This window comes from Sycon ciliatum, chromosome 6, assembly GCF_964019385.1.
Source record: "Sycon ciliatum chromosome 6, ocSycCili1.1, whole genome shotgun sequence".
NCBI lineage: Eukaryota > Metazoa > Porifera > Calcarea > Leucosolenida > Sycettidae > Sycon > Sycon ciliatum.
The window spans coordinates 17,901,790-17,925,034 of NC_088648.1; the positions used below are offsets into that span (position 1 = coordinate 17,901,790).

The window sequence follows — 23,245 nt, forward strand, 5'->3', positions numbered from 1 at the left end:
AATGCAGCTGCAGTCCATTAGAGGGGCTGTTTGTAATCATTGATCTTGTCCGTGATAGAAAACGCTTCGTTTATGGATGGATGGGCCGAGTAGATTTTCGTGTTTTATAACTGAAACATTTTTCGATTCTGGATTTCAAGTCACTACACACTACACACGATATGCCATGCATTGTACTGTACTCGTTGTGAAGGGCATTTGCAGTAAAACCTGTGACTAACGACCGCCCCTTGGGGCCAGAGAAAGTGGTCTTTAGTGGCAGGTGGTTCTTAGTTGGAGGTTTGCACTGCACAACCATAATTATATGAATCCATGCCTGGCGAAGTGGTCTGTAGTACCTGCAGGGCTGCCACACTTGGATGGAGAAAAATCGGAAGGGGTCCGGGGTGTCCCCCGGTGAAAAGTTTTAGGAAAATGGCTTGCTGTTGGGGCCCCAGAACACTTTTTAACTGTCCGCACACATGCAAGCACGCGTGCATTTTACAGCTACATGTCCATGTACATGTACAATGACCGGCCAAACGCGACCTGGAAGCGCCGAATGGCCAACTGGACTACAAAGCGCTCAAAATATAATAATCGGTTGTCTCTCTTTGGGAACACAATCGGCCGGTTTGTCCGACAGGCGATCAAAAATCGGAGGATTTCCGAAAAATCGGAGCAAGTGGCAGCCCTGTACCAGGCTGGTCGCTAGTCATGGTGGTCTTTAGTTACAGGTTTTTACTGTACATTTCCACCGCAATCAAAGTGACATAACAGATCTTCACCATACGAAGTATTCGCCCGAATGCGACGAAATGAATGAATATTCAAGAGCTGGGTATATGGATTTCACCACTAATAGAAGGGAAAAGTCACTGCATGGGACTTTGTCAATATTCTGCACTAGTTTTAGATGAAATTTCGAGATCATCGGAAAAGGCCTAAACGTTGCCCGAATCTCTGGGGCAAAAATGAAATCCTCGCAGACTGAAATGTAGGAAGTGTACACACAATGGATGGGACTGAGAGGACCTGTTCTCACTCTACCAGTGTCCGTTTTCTCAGGTGTTTGTGCAAGGACAGGTTTGACTGTAGTTACAACAAACCAGATGCATGGTACTCTGTGCTTCTTGTGTTTATATGCACATCTTTTTTAGGCCTGGCCGCTTTTTTGCTATGTTTCGCGTCCACAGAGTGCATGTATTTCACATAATATTTACAGTTCGCGTGTCACTCATGCAAGGATCCATGGGCTTAACGCATCTATCAATGAAATCCAGGCAGAAGAGCCAACAAAAGTCATCTTTAATATAGTTAGAACATATCGCAGTAAGAACAGCTAGGCAAGGACAGCACATTTTTCCACAAGAACCAGCCATTTTTTCCTTGTCTAGAGCCAGAGCCGGAGTTACATAAAAAAGAAGAAAAAAACCAGTACTCAGCTTGCACACCTGTGCATGTGCGTGGGTGGTAAGCTGGGCCACAAGTCACGCAATCACTGCCGATCTGTCATTATCGTGTAGTGCATGCTCACGACCAGAAGAATTTTGCGGTTACTATTAGTGTTGAAACGTGCGTATCTATAACAAACGAGCGATCAGTTCCACTAACGAGCAAGCTATCGAGCGAGCTAACGAGTTTCATTGATGTGGCAAATAATTATGATTATTTTTTTGAATAATTTTTTTTCTAAGTTCGATTTTTTCAGCTGGTCCAAATAATCACTGCCAGCATTTGGGGTTGCTGCTGCTTCACTTCGGACTGCTGTTTGGTGTCGAGATGTCTTTTCAGCGCCGTCGTCGATTAGCCTTTGTAAGAATAGACCATTTTGCAAAGATTGCAAGTGGCCCTGGTCTTCGCTGCATCGCGGGAGAAAACTTCCAAACGACTGAGCGTAACTTTAACTCGAATGGAGAGGTGACCGAAGCATATCCTGCGACAGGTCAGCAGATGCGGAACAAGACATCAGTAGAGTCCACCAAAGCTGCAACGACAACTGAAACAACTCAAGTGTCGTGCAGGCATACAGTCACCTGTAACTGCGAGTGATTTTCACTTTGCACGGGATCGGGACTGGACTCTCGATCGACCAGGGAGTCGTAAAATATTTTACGACTCCCCGGTCGACATGTACTGCCATGTGTACGGAGTACGGTGTACGGTGTTCGTTAGTGCAAACGAGCTGGCCGCACAAACGAGCCGAGTTTCTGGCGAGCGAGCTAACGAGTATCCAGTGAGATCGTTTCAACACTAGTTACTATCTCTTAATTTGCTAGATATTATAGGATTTTGGTCATATTTTTCAACTCAAAATTGGTGTGGCACGAGAATAGCAAAAAGTATGTGACCAATTCTTCCTTGCTAGGTCTTTATAGATATTGAGAGTTGAATAAGATACTTTTTTTCGAATACTTACATCTCAGGCTCATCTCCTTGGGCAATATTACTAAGGCCTGTGCCCTATTTTTGAATCTGATATAATAGAATTTGAGATTTTATTGGACCTTGTTTTATCCTTAAAACTGGTAGTTTCACGACAGCATGAGCGATATGTCGTCATGAAACCACCCCATGCCACACGTGTAATGTTCGTCTGCGCATTCAGGACTTCAGTCCTTTCCATGACAGCAGCTGAGCAATGCTGCTCAAAAGTTCAAATTCTGGCTGGAAATGGGTGTTCATGAGATATTAGTATCTTCCTACGAATCTCCTAAGATCACATTGCACGACACTGACCGACGGTACTGACGTTCTATAGCTAACTGGCTAACAGCTCTAGTACATCTGGGATGCGCACTCCAACAGCCTTCCGACTTGGAAGGTTCTAAGTTATAGAAATAGCATAAGGAGGGGAAGGTGAGCGCAGCCGAGATGAGCACGAGCTGAAAGTCTCAGCTGTGAGGGACGTTGGCAGATGTTCACGCATGTCGATGACGATACTGGCAAGACCATTGGACAATACGGTCAAACCACGATTCAAGGACGCAAAGCAACATTCCACGCAACTTGCGTGGCTCAAAAGATGCAAAGATCAAGAAAAGGGGAAGCTATGCGAACAAGAATCATGCAAAACCGAACGCCTCAGTGAAACAGCACTGTACTTCGACTATGACACTTTAGATAGACAATAAGCAGCGGTAACAAGCAGCAGTTTCACTCGACGATCGTTTTGCCATATAGATAAGGATGGCTCATCAGGTGTGCAAGAATGAACTCGGATGGAGAGCCAAGGATTATTTATAAAAAGTAAAAAAGGAATAAGAAACTACAAGTTACACTATGATGTCCACTAACACCACCAGCATGAGCTGATTGTTTAGTAACTGGTGGTGTTAGTGGACATTATAGCGTAACTTGTACGGTTCATTGGCCCTTTTTACTTTTTATAAAATAATCCTTGGCTCTCCATCCAAGTTCATTCCTATGAAGCTAAGAAGTTGACATTCATGCCTCAAATATATTTACAAATTCTATGAAAAACGTTATGCTGATATTATAGGTCATGGTGACCAATAACTATGGCATAAAAAATACATATTTTCAAATCCTATAATTATAGGAGTTTTTTCCAGCAAATTAAGAGATCCTTTCTCTGTGGGGAACGAACCTACACTCCTTTCCCTGTGTAATTTCAGAGCCTGATTGTCCATCATCAGACTGGATGCGGTTTGGTGACAACTGCTACTACTTTGGAACTGATTCGCTGGATTTCAGCTCTGCGCGTGCTGCCTGCCGCGCTATCAGCGGATCTGACCTCGCCTCCATTCTGACCAGTGCTGAAGCAGATTTCATTAAGGTATGGCTGTGTTCTGAATTATAGTTTAACGTTCGCAGCAGTTTCGCTGGTAACATGTTACCGTCAGACCATGTATTCCATATTGCGCACCATCTCCAAGGCGAGTGCAGCGACTGACAATCAACTCCTTGACTATATCCATATCGAGTGTGTTGGGAGAAGACAATGGACCACCCCAATGAGTGCTTCGCCGTCTACACCCAACATATTAACGTCACGCGGCGGCAACTCCAGACCTGGCAACCTGCCCTGCTGGATTTCTACCAAGACACCTGATTTGGCGAGCTCAGACTCATATGTGCTGTAAAGCTGTTTGCTAATTCCATATGCAGCAGCAGTACCAGCCTTTGATTTGAAACTGCCTTTTGTGACTGGCGAATGAAAAGTGTGTACAGCCAAAATTGCTGATTTCTGGCCTTCGCCTCTGGCCAGTCTCTTAGTCCTTCCTGCTCCGTCTGATCGCGTGGCAGACTGAGGGCCAGCCTCTGGGACCAGCTCAGGGGTCTGGCCTGCCGTAGGGCACGCTCGCAGGCGCTCAGAGGTACTTCTAGTCTCCATTGAGAGTTAGTTTACTGCATCTATTTATACAAAATCATGAGTGTGAATCCATCCTTGACGACTCACAGCACGGCGGAACAAAACGATGTCGCGAAACGCTCCTGATGCCTATCTACTACTATACATTGGCAACTCACTAATCTATCTAACTAATAAAAACACTACACCAGAAGAAAGGAATCGTCCTCGACAGCGATATTTTCCTCAAACTGTAACATAATATGCCATGTAATTTTTTTGCCAATCACCTCGTACATCATATATCCATTATAGAGGTCAGAATGGTCAATAATTATTCAAAATAGGTGTATGCTGCGATTTTCTCCAAAAAATCGGGATTTTCAAAAATTGATAATTATAATGTCCTAAAGTTTGATTCTAAAGGGACATTGACATCAGTGGGCAACAAAAACCAAAAAATCTACATCCTATATCCAATTTAGCGGTCAGAATGGTCAATTCAAAACATGTGTTTTTGCGATCTTCTGCTAAAGTTTTCAGTTTTCTAGTATCCTCCTGCACAGATTTCGCCAATAAGTGCAAAGCTCCATGGCAGCCAGCATAGGACCTTTGTGTGGTACTCACCAAAACATGGCACAACACAAAGAGCTGGATGGGTGCTGCATGTTCCACACATGTTGACAGGTTACGTGCCACCCGCACTCTCCACAAAGTAACAAGTTAGTTTCAAATTCCAAATATATTCTCGATCGGCGCATTCCCTGAGTATACTCAAATGTAGCCGGTTCTCCACGGGACCGACGCGGATCGACTGCGACATGTCTCACCTTGACGAAGAATCAGATCGTACTCATCTGAGCAACATATGAGCGACTTCAAGCACCTAAAAATATATCGATATCGCAATTTTCTCAAAAACGGATATACTCGTCGTCTTTAGGAATCCAGCTATACCTTAAAAAACGGATACATTCGTCCTTCGTCTTCAAAGGGTTAAATTAAAGACTTTGCAGAGGGAGTGGGCAATGACACCAGTGATCTCCTTCAGAATGCGGTTCGGGATGTTACCACCGGCAGCTTCGTGGACAGGCAATCTCTTGAGAGTATCAAAGAAGTCGTAGGCAGAGATAATTGAGATAGTCAACCCCAGCACTGCGAGTCATTCAAAGTGACAAAATTCACACCTTTTCAAGTCGCCATCGCACCTTTGGGATCCGGTGTGTATCCCCCCCCCCCCCCCACACACAGGAAAACCAACTGGCTATGCAGGATTTTACCCCCCCCCCCCCACAGGAAAACCAACAATTTACTGGCTGTGCAGGATTTGATTTGCGATTTGATTTTCATTTTGTCACGCGGGTAATCGAACCGAAAATTCGACTTGCTGATGCTCCGTATTACAACACAGTTCTAGACGAGATGTCATAGTACTTCCGAGATATGTTTTGAAGTTCTATTTTACATCGCAAACCAAACGGGCATTGATGCCCAATATTATGATGGCGATAGAATAAAAAGTGTAGCTCGATAAAGCTTCACTTGCGAAAATGAGAAAACAGTCAAAAGGAAGTATTTGTACCGGTAATTACAAGTCAAGTATGCTATTCCATTAGTTAGCATTCGTGACATACATGTACGAGCGTATACTAGTACTGCATTTTACTGTATGCACAAGTCATTCGTGCACTATTATCATGTTCCGGAGACCAGTACCATTTTGATACGTCATACGTGCACATATCCAGCATACTCACTTTATGATAACTCGATCGCTTTCAATAAATGGTACTCGATAAGAAGAAATCGATGATCGTTTCATCCCTACTTGAAATAATACTCAAAGTACTCATAAGTTTGAAGCGGTTGAACGGGTACCGAAAAGCCTTTTCTCTGCTGTTTTCTCCTGCTCAGTCTGCTCTCGAGAAAAAATACACCAAACCCAGTGAGTTGTGGATTGGTTTGACTGATTCAAAGAATGCCGGCACATTTGAATGGTATGAGAGTGGAGCGGTTCCGTACTATGCCAGGTGGAAATGTAACTTGCGAGCAAGTGGCTCAGCGCCCCACTGTGGTACTGTGTTTGCTGGATCTGCGGATGTCGGACAGTGGGGTAAAACGTCGTGCGCTAGCAGCATCAAAGGCTATGTATGCAAGTATGGAACAGGTGAGCACGACGGTACTCTATTGCAGTTGTTGTTGTTGCTGCCTCCGCCAATTGCTACTGGCGTTGCTTTTTCTGCCACTTCTCCCACCCCTGATGGTGATGATGGTGGCGGCAGCGGTGGGCAACAGAAGTGGTGGCGGCAACAGCATAGGTGTGTGTGTGTGTGTGGGTGCGCGCATGCGTGCATGCATGCGTGCTTGCGTGCGTGCGTGTGTGTGTGTGTGTGTGTGTGTGTGTGTGTGTGTGTGTGTGTGTGTGTGCATGTGTGTGTGACAGTGTGTGTGTGTGTGTGTGTGTGTGTGTGTGTGTGTGTGTGTGTCTGTGTATGTGTGTTTACATGTGTCAAATAGACATTTGCGTAGGGAGGGTCTTAGCAATGTTCGAACACAGAAAACAGCGACTCCGACTGACCCGACTAAGACAAGCAAGCCAAAAACATTGCGATGTGCGAAGCGACAATTTTAATTACAAGGAGGAAGTAGTAGTCGTGGTTGTCAAATGCTTGTGGCCTTCGATGTGGATATGAAGAGTTTGTTTTCACCGTGCGTTTTTTATGTCCCCCTGATGTGTTGCCTAAGCTGCTGAAACCTGTCTTAGGATAGTATCATCATGTCATAATCATCAACCTAGTCGTTCTTAGTGTAAACACTAATCCTGATAGCTGTGCTGGCCCGCACAAGAACCAGTACGCTGCACTACACCAGGTGCTATTGTTATCATGTGCTTGATGGTCAATGGAATCAAGTCAACTAATCACTATGTCCATATAACTCAGGAGGCGCCCAACCAAGAACAAGGACTGAAGTCCTACCTGAGTCGGAAATCAATCCCACAAAACGTGGACAAGCAACTAAAGATCAGAAGAGTGACAATGACCCTCACGGAAGTCTTTTTTTTTGGATATTAGAGAGGTTAAGATGCACTTTATTTCCAACGTGACATGCAATTTCACGTCAAATTTCGCGTAAAACTCCCAATTTCGATGTGTACTGCAGGTCACTTGCGCTGTGTTTTGACGCAAGACCCAAATAACGTGAGCTGGATTTTCGTGTCACATCAGATATAACGTGCATCTTAAAACCTCTTTAGCACGACCCTACCTGAACGCTTCCCACGTCAACACCTGTAAAAGTCCCATTTCCCATGAAAGTACTAGCTGTTCAAGGATCGATAACTTTACCTTCCCTTGGACGAATTCCACGATCTTGAGCTTCCTGGAAAGGTCTTGAGACGAGGGACAAACTGGTGTGAGACCCAGCTCGGAGCAAAAACAAAACCCCGTGCTACAGTCGGGCAAACTTCATCCACGCGCTCGACAGACTTGAGCATGGCCAAGACTAAACGAGCTCAAATATTCAGCTGCCATTTCGGTCTCCTTGCTCGTATGAGCTCAAGTGTTTTGTGAGGACTCACGAGATCCACTTACATCATTTGAATCTTGTTTCCATGGCACCAAGTATCGCAAAATGATCCAAAATGGAAAATACGCGTTCTGCAGACTGCGCAAAAGAATCGAGTTGAAATTATTTTGTTGTGTCGAGTCGCATATCTCAACAATCAGTTTCTGTCGCCATCTGAGAGTTTTCCCTGGCAGATGCATGTTTCGATTGTGAGAATCGAACAAGTGTTGAGTGAGTTACGATAGTTTGAACAAGTCGCTATGGACTCAACACGGACCCCACGAGTATGACATGCAGGTTCACTATACAGTGCACAGCGCGCGTCGTACTAGTACGACGGGCGTGGAACATGCAAATCATGTCTGTCGTACTAGTACGACGATCGCGCTAAAGAGGTTACCTTCTCTATTATGGAAATCGTGGCCCCAAGTTATGCGATAGAGTCCCCCAACTAAGCCAGATTTTTGAACAGTCAGACGTGCACAATCTAGCACAAAACTGACAAGGAGTACTGAGACATTCCGCGGCATGAAAGTCAGCTTGAGCACTGCTCGACAGCGCTAACCAACGGCCTTCCAACTTGGAAGGCTCATGGATATAAGTGCTAATTCCAAAGAGGGGAAGGCGAGCGCCATCGAGCCGAGCACAAGCTACATTCCAAGGCTTCATGTGCCCACAATTTCCATTTTACAATTTTTCCTTGGCTCACCATCTGAGTTCTTCTCTATTATTATTTTTTATTTCACCTAGAGTGTGTATCCTTCCGATCCATTTTTACTCACTTACCCTTGTGCAATCTGCATCAAGCCTTCTGTGCATGACAGCCAAGGACATAGAAACAATTTCCAGTAAAACAAATTTTGTATAGGTCTATTTTTGCTGATCACGGCTCATATCAAATTCAGTTGCTCCTTCTGAAGCCAGAAGACGAGCATTCCCTTGGCCCTGTGGAAGTTTGTCTTGGCTCTGGGCTTCAAATTTGTTGATGCTGTCACTTAGTTTATCAACATCCATAGCCACAGTAGCCAAGTCATGACAGGTGCAGTGCTGATCACAGCCAAGTGAACCTGCATCTGTCATGGCCGCGCGTTGGCGGGTTTGTGACTTGGCTTAGATCAGTCTAGTGGCTCCCCAGGTAGACGACCAATATACTCGCCATCCAAGTTAGCTAGCTCACACAGACCGACAGGTTTCCAATTCCACTTGAACAGTGTTTATTCAACCATTGCAATGCTAGATCGAAGATCAAGCGTGAAGAGTCAAAAGACCCAAAGCAGGAGAGAGTCGGAGGAGTAGTGAGCTCCCCGGATCGAGGATGAATGTTAGCAAAACAGCTCCTTATGATGCTACATTATGTGATCAAAAGTATACAGCGGCAAGAATGCGTATTATTTCTATATTACAACCAGTGGTGCAATATGTGGAATCAGCCAAACTAGAATATAGGACAAAGATCAATCAATACAGGGAGCTCGCTCACCCAAATGTGAATATCAGTGATCTCCAAATGCTGGCATGATCTTGGTCCGCGACCCGGTGGCTGGGATGCATTGCAGCAGTACAGTACAGGCGGGAAGCGTAGCTGCGTCCTTCGGTTCACCCAATATGGGCTCGTCCCCCCAAACATAGCAGCAGGCGGCAATTCCATGTTCCCTCCAACGGGCCTGGGGTCTAGAGTACGCGAAGTACTGTCGACCCTTTGCGTCTTACGACACAAGAAGAGGCGCCACTCTTGCTCAACTAACAAAAGTATCAGCTCCCTTGCAGGACTAAGGCCACACCAAGTTATTTCTATGTTTCGCATCACCCGCCCGCGTACCTTTTCGAATCCTTGACAAAAAAAAAGAACCTAGACGAGCCAATCGATGGCTGTTCTGGCGAACATTCTCTAGCCAGTATGGCAGATCAGAGGTTATCAGCTTCTCGACAATCTTGCATTCCAGGCGATGGTACGTAGAAGGTGCGAGAGATGAAAATTTCTATTTTTCCAAGCCGTGCGGTAGGCCTAGGGCCTGCTCACCAAGCAAGCAGAGATTCCATGTGTAAAGGACTTCGAGATTTTCCACGATTGTGATGGAGCGGGATCCCACTCGACTCATGTCAAAATGCAGGAGAAGCCATCCATGAAATCTCTGTATGGTTCCAGCCCAGTCTGCCAGCTGTCCTGTGACGACTTGTTGTCGTTTTGGATAGAAGTGACAGTTTAGTAGTGGTATTCTGTGTGCAACATGGCTCAGTACACATAGAATGGAGTTTTCTTTTTCTTCTGTTTTTGTTTTTTTTTCCACCCGCCCGCGTGCCTTTTCCAGAAAATATCCGACGCGAAACATAGAATTAACTTGGTGTGGCCTAAGCGTGGTTTCCTCAAGCTCAGAGTGTAGCGAGTACAATGCTGACGGTTTGTACTGAAGGTGTTGCCGACGTACGACAACACTTTGCGGCTCTGGGCCACGAGTTGTAAGCCATGATTGCTCAACTAACGAAAGTGCCCAATCCTTCGCAGGACTAATCATGGTTCTTACAGAACTATAGAATATTTCGGAGTCTAGCTTTGGCTGCTGAACTCAATGCATGGTCGCTTTCACGACGAGTCTGATCCGGGTCATGACACATCCATTTGTTCGGTTGCAGTACCAAGAGAGTATCAAGAGTTCAAGACAGTTTTTTAGTTTTTTAGTTTTTTAGTTTTTACTAAGACCACAGCTTACAATCATGACATGCAAAGCAGCGGTGCAGCATTGCAGGTATGAATCGTGGACGTGGTGCAGGGTCTGATGTGCTCCACCGACCTATGGTCTCGGCTTCACTGCACAGCAAACGCGTCGAAAAAAAAAGGGAGCTAATAATTATCGGGAGATGGGGGTGGGGGGGGGGGGGGGGGTGGGAAGAAGAGAAGAAGAAGGAGAGAGAGAGAGAGAGAGAGAGAGAGAGAGAGAGAGAGAGAGAGAGAGAGGGGGAGGGAGAGAGCTGGGAGATAGAAAAGCACAGTGCTCTTGTGTTGTACAGGTCGTAGCATAAATACACCTGTTACACTCTTGGTGATGGAGACTGCGAAGGATAGCAGGTTCTGAGACATGTGCATGAGAATATTCAAATTTTTATTTTTATTTCCTACATCTCGATAACTACAGTCTATTCAGAAAAAGATGAGCGCTGGCGCTGGAGAGCTCCCATATTTGGCGATTTTGTGGTACACTGTGCAGTGCCGCGAGATTCGAAACTTGAAAAAGGGTCCAGAAAAGGTACCCCAACTGGGGTTTGAGCCGCAAATGTACTGTTATACAAGTTGAGTGAACGGCCTGGATTTTCATGGTTTTCCCCAATTCAGTGCTTTTGGGGCAAAACCTGGCCGAAATCCTATTCTTGTTATGGCTTGCTTTTTGGAGAAATAGACTGCAAAAATACAATTGGAAGAGCATTCCATGGGGGATTACCAAAAACATTGGGACGAAAACTCATATGTTGACCCATTTATGGCCAACTGCTAGGATAGCATCATTTTCTGAATGGACTGTAGTTTTAGGTCAAAAATTGACGCTGGGACAGGAAAAGGTGATCGCTGGTCGGGTTGAGCAGGTAGTCACTAGTTACAGTGCCTTTTGAATGTGAGAACATCCTTGCCTGGCGAAGTAGTGAGTAAGTAGCACCAGGCTGGTCGCTAATCACGGTAGTCCTTAGTTACAGGGTTTGCTGCTGTACAGTGCTTGGGTGTCGAGGAAAACGTTTGTCAGCTCAAACACATTTCAACATGCGGCGATATTCTTGCATACATGCCGATCAGTCTTTTTTTATGTACTATCTTTTCTTTCCTTTGCTTTGCTGTCTTAGCACCTACTGTACGTCTGGTGCGCGGCGACTGTCCTTCCGGCTTTTTTGCGCTTGAAAACAAGTGCTACAAGCATGTAACTGGTCATCCGAAGAAGTGGCATGATGCCAGCGCCCACTGCGCACGTCATTACAAGGGCATGCTGATGAGTACTGGCAATATCAAGCAGAAGGCGTTTATCGAGACCTATATGCGTAGGTGGTTGCGTGATTGCGTGTGTGTCAGTGTTACTTAACGTCTACATTCTGGTTTGGGGCAGTTTTTGAGGGAGTAAAGAGTGAACAAACACCGCCAGTTTTGTGCAATTTGGAAACTCAGATATTGAGCCATACTTTCTGACTGTATGTAGTATCTAGTTACAGTGGTGAACAGTTACTCTTAACTAGTCTCCATTTCTCCCTTTCCCTTTTGCAACCGGTTTTGTTCTTTATTTAGAGAGCAAAGCAAAGCCTATGCATTACATTTTGGTCACGGCTTGCGTAATTGCTGTGGTTCTGTGGTCATGCTGGAAGCTTCTCCGGATGGACTGGTGTGGGTGGCCTGAAATGCTAGTGTTTCTTTTGCTAGCGCCCTCCTTCACCCTGGCATGAATCGTTTGTGTGAACTGGAGGACATGGACACGGGTTAAAGGACTATTTGTTCGGCCAGTGTGACAAAAAAAGTATGCGGAGATGTTCGAGAACACGGGTTTCTGCATGCATGTCTCATAGGGTATGCGTTGAACATTCTTTTCTATCTTATCACGGCTAAGAAGAGATTAAATGTTGCAGACATCAGCACATCCAATGACCACTATTTTCACATTCTGCACTTCACTGAACATATGGAAATAATGATGGAGAGACCAGTCATTGGCTACAGTATTCAAAATCCCACACATTCATGGCCACTCCTAGACGGTTACTGGTCTCTTGCCAGTACTTCCATTAGAAACCAGGGGCTTTTTCAAATTGCTAATTTGCGGAGGCTTTTATTCAACAAGGGCTTCTGTTCGAGAGGAGTTTTTATTGTTTCAATGCATACTGGTACTCCGATCAAATCTCCAAAAATGTCAATATTCAAAGCAAGTCGGCGCCAGGTTAGTTCACATGCACTGCATCGACCTGCATATGCACTCATATGTGCATGCACACGATGTGCACGCATTCGACATTACCAAACATGGAACAGGGTTCGGATGACCCCTCCCCCCCCCTCCCCTTTCTGTCAGCCGACTGGACGATTGTTTCCGTTTTTCGTCTTTTGTTGTCCTGCGCTGCGTGTGGGCGTCGCGCCGTGCTGTCAACGAATCGTCAAGTCGCAGGTTTTTACGAATACTTAACGTCTTCATGCACTGCGCATGCGTTGAAACACGTGACGCGCACGAGAGTTGGTTGACGTGACGTAGCAATTTACTACAACAGACGCCATGTAACCCATCTCCCGCCGACAAGGCTTACTTACTTTATTTATAAAATGGCAATAAATAAGATAAATTGTGCACTCATAACAACAGCAAAAATGAAGAAAGTCAAGTTCCATAACGTTTTCTTGTGATCTTATTTATTGCCATTTTACGACTATTGTCTCCTCGTCGATTGTTTAAATACTTTATTTATTTTATTTATTTCACTAAACTTGTCGTCCATGACCAATTGGCACGCAAAGTGCGAGAGAGGGGTGATAGCCGGCCACCACGGCAAGAAAAGAAAAGAAAAGGAAGGAATAAAGAAAAAGAGAAGAGATACGTTACGCTCCTGCTCTTAACTTTAAAATGCGGGATAGGAATCGACAAGTGCTCCAGCACTCCATTCATGTTGTGCATGTACAGGGTCATTCGGCTACTTGTACTGCGGAGCGGAAGAAATGTGGGAAAACTTCGCTTCTTACACTATACAATGCATGCACACTCCGTTGCGGACAGCTGGCCAGCAGCTGCGCGACGACTCCACAAAGGGGGAGAGACCGGGTCCATTCTTACTTCGTTCATCACATAAAGATAACTGTTTTGAGAAGAAATCTTCCGAGAGATAAGACACCAAGCACTAAATCAGAAATCTCCGAACAAAGGCTTCGCTTACACGACCGCGTAGGCATGCCGTGCCAGCGAACTGGGTGCAAAAGTGAGAAACCAAGAAGAGATTGTGCTGCGTGCAAAAGCCGGCCAGTTTCAGACGGGCATCATAGCGATCACGCAATTGCGTATCGACGCTAAGATGGCGGCTGCACTGAAGCGGGGCCAGTGCATGCATGCGGAAAAGGGAAATAAATATATCATGAATCGACCGTTCGATCGAAGAGACCAAACAATTGCAGACATTAAATTCCTTTCAGAACAAGAATATAGAGCGAAGCTAATCATGTGTCAAGCTACCTTACTACGAATATTTACTATGCCTATAACTTAGCTATGGGCTGCAGACCTGGACCCTGTCGCTCCCGGGATATACTTTAGGTAAGAGCGCAAAGGCAATGTAAATACTGTTGGAAAGCTACAGATCTCCTCAGTCCAAATATGTCCACAAAATACCCAACAGGAGAAACATAATCCCCTTTAAGCCTTTTGAAGTTTTGAGAGATGCCCTCTTGCGCCTGAGCGCGATACTGTACCCACATCCACAAATGTCATTGGTTCTGAAGTTTTCTCAGCGTAGAATAATGATTCAAAGTCCTCCAGATTCCTGAAGCTCAAGCAATTCATTTGGTCCCACTACGTATGCACCATGCAACAATGAGTCACAGGGAAAGTCCTGGTTTGAGCATTGGCGCCCGCCATGTACGGAATTGGAACACCAATTCAAATGCATCCGTGTTTTGCTCGTCGGCGCTCAGTTATTCTTCATCGCACCACATCAAACGACACATGTCTGGAAACCTTGTTTTATCAGCTTTCCAATGAGCCCTCACTTGGAAATCAAGAAAAGACAATGGAGCTGTGACAGTTTGTGCAGTGATGAATATGCACTGCACAAGCTGTAAAGTTGCAAACCAGTATACTCATCTTTAGCCCAGCTACTGTTAAATGGCTAATTTTAGCGCTAGTGATATTTTGGCAAAGGCGTGTTTTTGCTTAGGTTTTTTGTTTGCCAAATCTAACTTTTACATGTACAGTACAGTACCCTTTTGCACTAGTCACACTCTTTGTTAACTCTGAAACTCGTATCGCTAAAATATCTCGTTGTGAATTGGCCCTGATTAAAAAAAATCTAAATATTTTACCAGATAAAATTACTTCCTCCGTATACAAAAACTTCGTGACTTTTTTCAACGGTGTTTTTGAGCAAGAACCTGCTCAACGAACCGCGCCAAAGGCTGTCATCGACAACCCACATTCATGTTGAGGTAAGTTTGGTTGATCCCGAACAGCTTCTCCATGGAAGCCATGCGTGTGAGAACGTTGCCAACAGGAACTCACAAGTCAAATGAAAAAAACTAACACGTTACTTGCTCGAAACTGACACCGTGACGAAGTGGAGCTGCCGGCTGGAACACGGAGTCCACCGGCACTCGCTGCCCTGAAGCTAGCCAGGCTCGTACTCGCGGTCCGCGGCCCCATACTCAGCGTGAGAACATAAATCGGTTCCGCAGGCACGGCAAGATGAAACATTTCAGTCGTCATGCAACCAGCGCAGACTCCGGATCGGAATGTCGACGACCTGGCTTTCTTCGCCTCTCTACAGTCAGACGTCTCCTTTGTCACCAAGGAATCACAGGGACCTCCTCGAAGCCCTTGTAGAATGCTGGGAGGATTATCCTGCTGAGAAAATTCGAAGCTTGTGGGTGTGCTTGAGCGAGTCATTTCACGCCATAATGGAGGTCGCGGGTTGGAACGACTGAATGGAGTCGACACCGATTCGTACACAGCTCTGGAAATGAAGAGGACGTAGCCAAAGTCCCGCATCGGATCATCACTGCAGCTGAAAAGAATCCGAATGAAATGCGATCGGAAGCAGCGACTGTTGGCGATGCGGAGTCAGCGTCGTCAGGTGACAATGACACGAGCAACAAAGACTCTGAGTAAACTCAATCTCATTCATCTGACTTGCTTTTTTCTTTGAATATAGCTTGTAAACAGGTTAGACAATGCCACGAGTGTTATTCCAAGTCAAACGGAACAATTCCAGAGCTGTGCTCAGCCTTAAAAAAAGTCACGAAGTTTTTGTATACGGAGGAAGTAGCTGTTCTACAGTAGAGTCGTCATTCGGCCCCAAATCTAGTATATTCTAGGCAGTGATCGCACAAAGTTATACACATGTTGGACGTTTTCTAATATGAGCTTCTATACATGTACTGCTCTAGGGATTGTTGCGCTATGTGGCTGGCGCCACTAGTGCCACTGCCTCTGCTCTACCACTGCTCTAACTTCCAAAGGGCCGACATTATGGACTTGTTTGCTGCGGCTTTAATCATCACTCTATTTGTCTTGAATAGTAATGGCACGAAAGACCTTGTCGAAACCATAATATTATTAGGCCTTCTGTGCTGTGTGTGTTGGTATACTCCTGTATGGATCTAGAATCACTGTATTTTAACCGATCTTCTCTGATTGGTGTTCTTTCTCAGAAAAACTCAAACCTGGCTTTAACGGCAGAGTCTGGCTTGGCCTAAGAAATGTAGCTATGGGGCCTTGGATATGGAATGATAGATCGTGTTATACTTTCTCCGACTGGTCGTGCATAAGCCAAAATGTTGGTATTTCTGGAGAGCATTGCTTGACAATTGACTTCCGCAGTGCAAGTCGAAGTAATGCTGGACGCTGGATAGCGGGGAGTTGTTCTGAGCATCACACTTTCTTTTGTGAAATCCCCATCTCCCATGGTCAGTACTGCTTAAGGATGTGTGTGTGTGTGTGTGTGTGTGTGTGTGTGTACTTTGCACAATCACTGGCGTCTCCGCTGGCAATCCATCTATTATACGTTAATCGACGCTCCTCAATCAGTGGTCCAAGCACGTCCTGCTGGTCAGAGAACCAGTCAGGTTGCCGACACGCAAGTCCGCACAAGAGCGACAAGAGTGGCGCAGCATCTATCTGCCCAGTGTGGACCGTCCTGCACCGGAGCCGGCTGCTCACTGTAACACCTGCAACAGAACATTCACCAAACAGTCGGGTCTTACGCGACACAAGTGCCTTGCTGAGTGTCGGCTTCTGGTAGAGCTCCAGCGTGGTGCACGGCATTGCAGGACCTGCCGGCGTTGGTTTAAAAGTGTGGGGGGGGGCCTGGCTGTTCACCGTTGTCAGCCATCACCATCTACAGCAGTGGAGCCAACCGCTACTGCTCACGCCTCATCGCCGTCTGCCCAAGCATCTCTGCCCTCGGCGTCCCCACCCCGGTACGCTGTCTCGACTGAGTGCTGCTGTGATCATCACTGCAGTGTCTGTGGCCGCCGCTGCAAATCGGCTTCAGGCTTCAGCCGCCACAACTGTCGGAGAGGCGGGTGCAGGCCTGTTTGATCGTGGCCACTTTCAACAAGAGTGCAGGTGTGGGAGACGTTTCCATTGGCTCCGTGACATCCTCCGACATGTCTGCAGGGTGTCATGACTGCACGCTCTCCTCTTCCCCCCCCCCCCCCCCCCCCCCCGCATCGGGGCGGCATAGCCAGTTACTGGCAGCTGTACACAAGGTCAAGGTCAAGGTGTGTGTGTGTGTGTGTGTGTGTGTGTGTATGTGTGCATGTGTGCATGTGTGCATGTGTGTGTGTGTGTGTGTGTGTGTGCGCGTGTGCGCGTGCCTGCATGCATATGTGCTTGTGTGTGTGTGTGTGTGCTTGTGTGTGTGTGTGTGTGTGTGCTTGTGTGTGTGTGTGTGTGTGCTTGTGTGTGTGTGTGTGTGTGTGTGTGTGTGTGTGTGTGTGTGTGTGCTTGTGTGTGTGTGTGTGTGTGCGTGCTTGCGCATGTGTGTGTGTGTGTGTGTGTGTGTGTGTGCGCGCGTGTGTGTTTGTTTCTGTGGGTGTGCATGTCTGTGCATGGTTGCTTGTGTGTGTGTGTGTGTGTGTGTGTGTGTGTGTGTGTCCGTGTGTCCATGTGTGTCCGTGTGTGTGGGTGTCCGTGTGTGTGTGTTTGTGTGTATGTCCGTGTGTCTGTGTGTCTGTGTGTCCGCGTGTATGTCTGTGTGTGTGTCTGTGTGTCCGTGTGTGTGTGTGTCCGTGTCCGTGTGTCAGTGTGTGTGTGTGTGTGTGTGTGTGTGTGTGTGTGTGTGCGCACGCATGTACCACTTCTCCAATCGCAATGGTTTGCCGTCACTCTGCGATTTGTTCCTGTCTTCTTTTTGGCGCCTTCTTCATTCATTTATTTTCCTCTTTCTCTTTCTCACATCAGTATCTTCATCATGTGAGATCTGTCGGAACACTACCAGTCAGAAGACTCCCATTGACTGTGCCAACTGGAAAGGTACAACAATTTGGCGCTGCAATATTTCGGCATTTCACTTTTTCCGACATTTCGGCAGCGAATTTTTTTCGGACACGAATTAGTACTATAGTGGTACCAAGAGTAGATAAACAAGAGTGTGCAACTTCGGATCTCTCCTGCACAATCTGCAGATACCCCCGCCCACGGCGGAATTTTTTTTGACGTCACCTCTTTTCAGAAGAACGCGGATTTTGCCGCAGAGCAGTGTGAGAGCACGTGCTGGGCACCGGCCTTATAGTGTGAAGCCGGCCAAGAGCACGAGGGAAAACTTTCCGAAGACTCGCAGCGCGTGCGTCGTCGAAAAGATTACGTCAACAAAAAATTCCGCCGTGGGCCTACCCATCCGGAGTTGCATACTCTTGTTTATCTACTCTTGGTGGTACTATGGTGGGTTTCAACTCGAAACCCATGTGTTTCAGGGTAGGTTGACACTAAAGGTTTTGAGCTACAGGCATGAAGAAAACTTGATGATCAAATTCTGAGTACGTAGCAGCTCGCGAGTGGAGGAGAGTTTCTTTTGGAATTTTGAGAAGAATGGCAGCGAGCAAGAAGCCGGTCTTGAGATTTCTGGTCGTCCAGGCTCTTGGTGACAACGACCTGTCAATGCTGTCGACGATTTGGCACGATAGTGTTGTATGTTACTTTCTTCACCTGCTTCCAGCCCGCGACATATCCACACTTATACAATGGACGACGACGACTACATTTGAAAGACTATTATTTGACGGAAACACAGCTAGACACGACGAATTCAAGACGAAGACTGCTTTTCACACCACGGCGACACGTGCATGCACCAACACCACATACACACGACTTACACACAATAACATAAAAGCTAGGTCTGAAACGACCGTGATATTTCCTTAGTGGCTTAGCTTATATCTTAACGATCCGCTTAAGCGGGGAGTCCATCATGAGTCCATCATGTTCATTCCCATTTCAAGTACTCTAATTTCAGAATTTTTCGGTGCTCAATATTTTCAGTATGAGGGCAACAGGTCAGGTTAGGTGAACAGACATTTTAGGTACAGAGAAGCAGTTCCCTATTGGATTACGTGTGTTAGTGTTTGTTCGGTGTATTGAAATTTTAGGTACGAAACAGATGAACCGAAAGTATCGAAAATAAAAGTACACCGAAAAATTGGGAAATTACAGTGAGCGGTTTCTAGCAAAACCTTGTTCTTGCCAATACAGTGAGTGGTTTACCTACATGAACTCTATGAACTGTTGAGCCGCACTGCAAGCTCCATGCCGCGCGCAGGACATCATGTGAACTGTGTTATCGAATTCCTTAGGTCGGACCCTAGAGCACTACAATGTTGTCTGCAGGCTCCCTCGATCCTTCACGACCACATGCTCCAGCCGCCAAATACGGCTTGTTTGCAGGAATTAGACTAAAAGGAGAGTAAAGAAGATCCAGAAAAAGCCAGCCTGTAGGCCGCGAGGTTCATGCCCTCACTATGCATCAAAGAACCATAGCAAAAATGGCGCACAGCATGATCAGATCACATGATCAGATCACATGATCAGATCACATGATCAGATCACATGATCAGATCACATGATCAGATCACATGATCAGATCACATGATCAGATCACATGATCAGATCACATGATCAGATCACATGATCAGATCACATGATCAGATCACATGATCATGATCTGACCAGCGATTTAAAGCCAGTGAACATATGATAACTAAATTTTTTGACTCTTTCAAACAACTACGATGTGAAAACATCAGTAAGTTTAGAGAATTAGAACAAGATCGAAGGAAAAGAGTGATTACTTTATGATGAACTGCAAATCATGCAATTGCATTACAACTGGCATACGCGAACCAATAATGCATGCAGAGTAGAAATATTACCTCTCGTAGTCAAAATTTTTACTTTTTCAAGCCGCTAAGGGGCCATACGTAAATGCATGTATTTACTTAGAGACGTCTAACAGGTGGGTGGGTGGGTTCGCCTGCAAGGCGTTTCTAAAAAATACATCTTGGAGTGCACACAAACCACACCGCGCGTTTACATGTACATATACATGATGTAGCACTGCTACAGCTCGTACAGGTAGGGTAGGCGTTGGGACGGCCCAAGATGCTACCCTGGGGGACGCCTGACATGATGGGGTAAGCAGAGGAGGACTGTCCGCTCACTACAGCCTGGAGCATGCGGTTGGTGAGGTAGCTTCTGAGCCAGGCAAGAAGATGTCCCTGGAGCCCAACCGCTCAGCTTTGTACAGGACACCCGGTGCGACACTTTGTCAAACGCCTCAGCAATATCCACTGCCAGGACGCGCACAAGTCCTCCACTGTTGGCAACTCGGCTCCATTCGTGTTGAAGAGCTAGGAGGAGGTCGGTTGCGCCAAGTCCAGAGCGGAAGCCAAATTGGCAAGCAGAAAGAATAGAGTTGCTGTCGAGAAAGTGTGTAATGCTCCGGTTGATTATGGTTCCATACATTTGGAGATAATGGAGAGAAGGGATATTGGACGGTAATTCTTCACAGAAGATCTTGAGCCCTTCTTGTGGACCGGGACAACGTTTGCCACCTTCCAGGCAGATGGCTGGTGGCCTTGTCGGAAGCAGAGAGAGAACAGATGAGCGAGCGGGCGTGCAAGAGAATTTGCACACATCTTAAGCACCCGAGAGGGGACAGAGTCAGGGCCAGTTGCTTTATATCCCTGCATGCATCCCCCCATACACTTCGCATACATACTCATTCTTCCAAGTTTCTTCACGTTATGATCTTGCATTTGAAAGCCCTATTTTTATATTGTGGCCATGGCGCCAGCTGTCTCTTTGATGGTACTGTACGGGACAGATACGGGATAGCGCCAGGCATGCCGATGGCACAAACACATAAACACACACTCACACACGGAATTAAAGCTGTGTGGACCCTGGCTAGCGCCAGACGTTACTGAAATCATTGAACGTCTTTTGCATAGCTACGGGAATAACTGTATTTACGGATGGCCCCTCAGCTGATGGCAACTAAAATACTCGTTCCATACTTTTTTTAAAGAGAAATTAGGCCCCCTGCACACTACGCAGACAACCGCTTATTTATTGTGCTCCTCTAAAAGTTGTCATGTCAACTGACGTCACATGATGGAACATGTAAAAACTATAAAGTAGTGCACACACATTCAGCAGATCGTGGACGGGTACACAATGTTGGTTTTTAGCTTTTATGGTTTCCTGCCGCTTTCGGACACACATCTGTAGCAACTTTTTTTTATTTCGTTGTTCAATTTTTTAATTAACTTTTTGCTGTTTTGGGGCTTTGCGGATGTCTGCCGGTGTCCTGTTGCCTGCTTCAGCTTTTCATTGGAATCTTTGGGTACTTCTGAGCTTGAACTCTTTTTTTGTTTTGGCCGTAGTAGACTGCACTGTAGTTCTCCTTTGCCGAGTGTGACATGATGCAGAGTGATCCACAGCTGTTTTTCACAGTACAGTTCCACAACGGCCTGGCGAACATTGCTTTCAGCTTGAAACTAAGATCATCTGTGATCAATCGTCTTGAGACTTTCAAATGTCGAGAACAGGAAATAGATCGCCATTGGACGATTTCAGTAGCTTCTGGAGGACCTGCAACATCAGTGATCATGGCGGCAACAATTCTACGTCGCCACCATCATCTCCTTGCCGGAGTCAACCTGAGGTTCATGGGCATGTGTACAACATGAACGACGCAGAACGAAGTAAAAGACGACAAACAGAAAGCACTCGTTCTGAGAAGAGCATTTTCCGTACAGTACCTTTTGAATTTTAAGTCATTTTCATCAGGCAAAGAACACGTAAAAAGCAGATCCCTTGTCAGTGCGCAACTGCACTTGAACAGGGCGTATTCGCAAGTTGGTTGCGTTTTACATGTATGTAGTATGCAAGGGGCCTTACCGAGTAATCGGTATTATCGTTTTAGCCCTAATAAAAGCACATAGAGACATGTGGAAATCTCAAAACTCTGACTCCCAGATAGGTACATTCTACCAAGTAGTTATATTACAACACTATGGTGCTAGCTTATGATTTTTTTAATTTTGTCATTTTTATGATATTTATCAACAAAGAACTTAGGATTCAAACGCACTATCGCCCTGCATGTATTCCCTGAGCGCACTTCGCATATATACACATCCTACCAAGTTGTTTAACGTTATGATTCTGGTGTTGAAAGCTCTATTTAAATATGTTGGCCAGACGTGTCTCGCGTGATGATGGTCCTACACGCACGCACACGCACGCGCACACGAACACGCACACGCACACACACACACACACACACACACGCACATGCACACACACACACACACACACACACACACACACACACACACACACACACGCACACACGCCAAAAATAAGCCGGATCCCCCCCCCCCCCCCTACACACACCTCCCCTACCCATCCGTTTCAACTCACTTTGCCCCTGACGCACATTTGTATACATGTAGCTGCCTGGACACAGTCCATTTTTGCCTTCTACTGTATTCTGTTTGTTTTGTGTAGCAACTCCAAAACGTCTGACAAGCCCTACTTGTATCGGTAAGCAAATAATGATGACATGCTAACCCTTTGCATGCTGGCCTGTTTCCCCCAGTAATCTGGCACTCCGGCGCACGGACTCTCATCGTGGAGTTTGGGCGCACTGCTCCGAACGATTTTATGCTCATTTCAGTGCCCCAGGATGGAATTTCATCATCCTGGGCTTGTTGGAAAGATCAGGACCAATCGAACCCATCATGAAAGTTCTCGTCTCCCCAGCCCCACCAGGGCCACTTCCACGACCTCTCCCAACTGGCCCACGATGCCTCGGAATGGAACAACAACTCAGTCACACATTCTTTGTCGGCTCCTTGCTCAAACTCAACTGATTTTCACGATTCAAACTGCAGAGACAGAGTTCAGGAGCATGTATACACGTCATCCACATGCAAACGGTTCAGAAGTATAAAAGGAGAAATGCAAAAAAAATGTTACGATCATATACAGTCAGCGAGTGCGACAGAATGGCACAACACTGGCACGGTGTACCGCGACATTCACCGGCCTGGCACCTAGCTCCAACACCTCTCCGGGACGCAAACAAACAACCTTCCAACTCAGAAGGTTCATCTTTTGCCCCTCTCCTTTTTCCATATTTAAATTGGCTCGCAATCCG

The 23,245-nt window shown here is 46.1% G+C and overlaps 1 protein-coding gene across 1 annotated transcript in view; it reads left to right on the top strand.

Annotated features, from left to right (window-relative positions):
• Nucleotides 1–3,642: 3,642 nt before the first annotated feature.
• The window catches only part of LOC135820096 (C-type mannose receptor 2-like), a 59,119-nt gene continuing 39,516 nt past the window's right edge, over nucleotides 3,643–23,245 (top strand). The window contains exons 1-5 of the mRNA XM_065333405.1: nucleotides 3,643–3,778; nucleotides 6,209–6,461; nucleotides 11,690–11,881; nucleotides 16,230–16,484; nucleotides 22,594–22,629. Coding sequence (XP_065189477.1) covers nucleotides 3,644–3,778; nucleotides 6,209–6,461; nucleotides 11,690–11,881; nucleotides 16,230–16,484; nucleotides 22,594–22,629 — 871 coding nt within the window. The 5' untranslated portion in view covers nucleotide 3,643. The remainder of the gene's footprint in view (nucleotides 3,779–6,208; nucleotides 6,462–11,689; nucleotides 11,882–16,229; nucleotides 16,485–22,593; nucleotides 22,630–23,245) is intronic.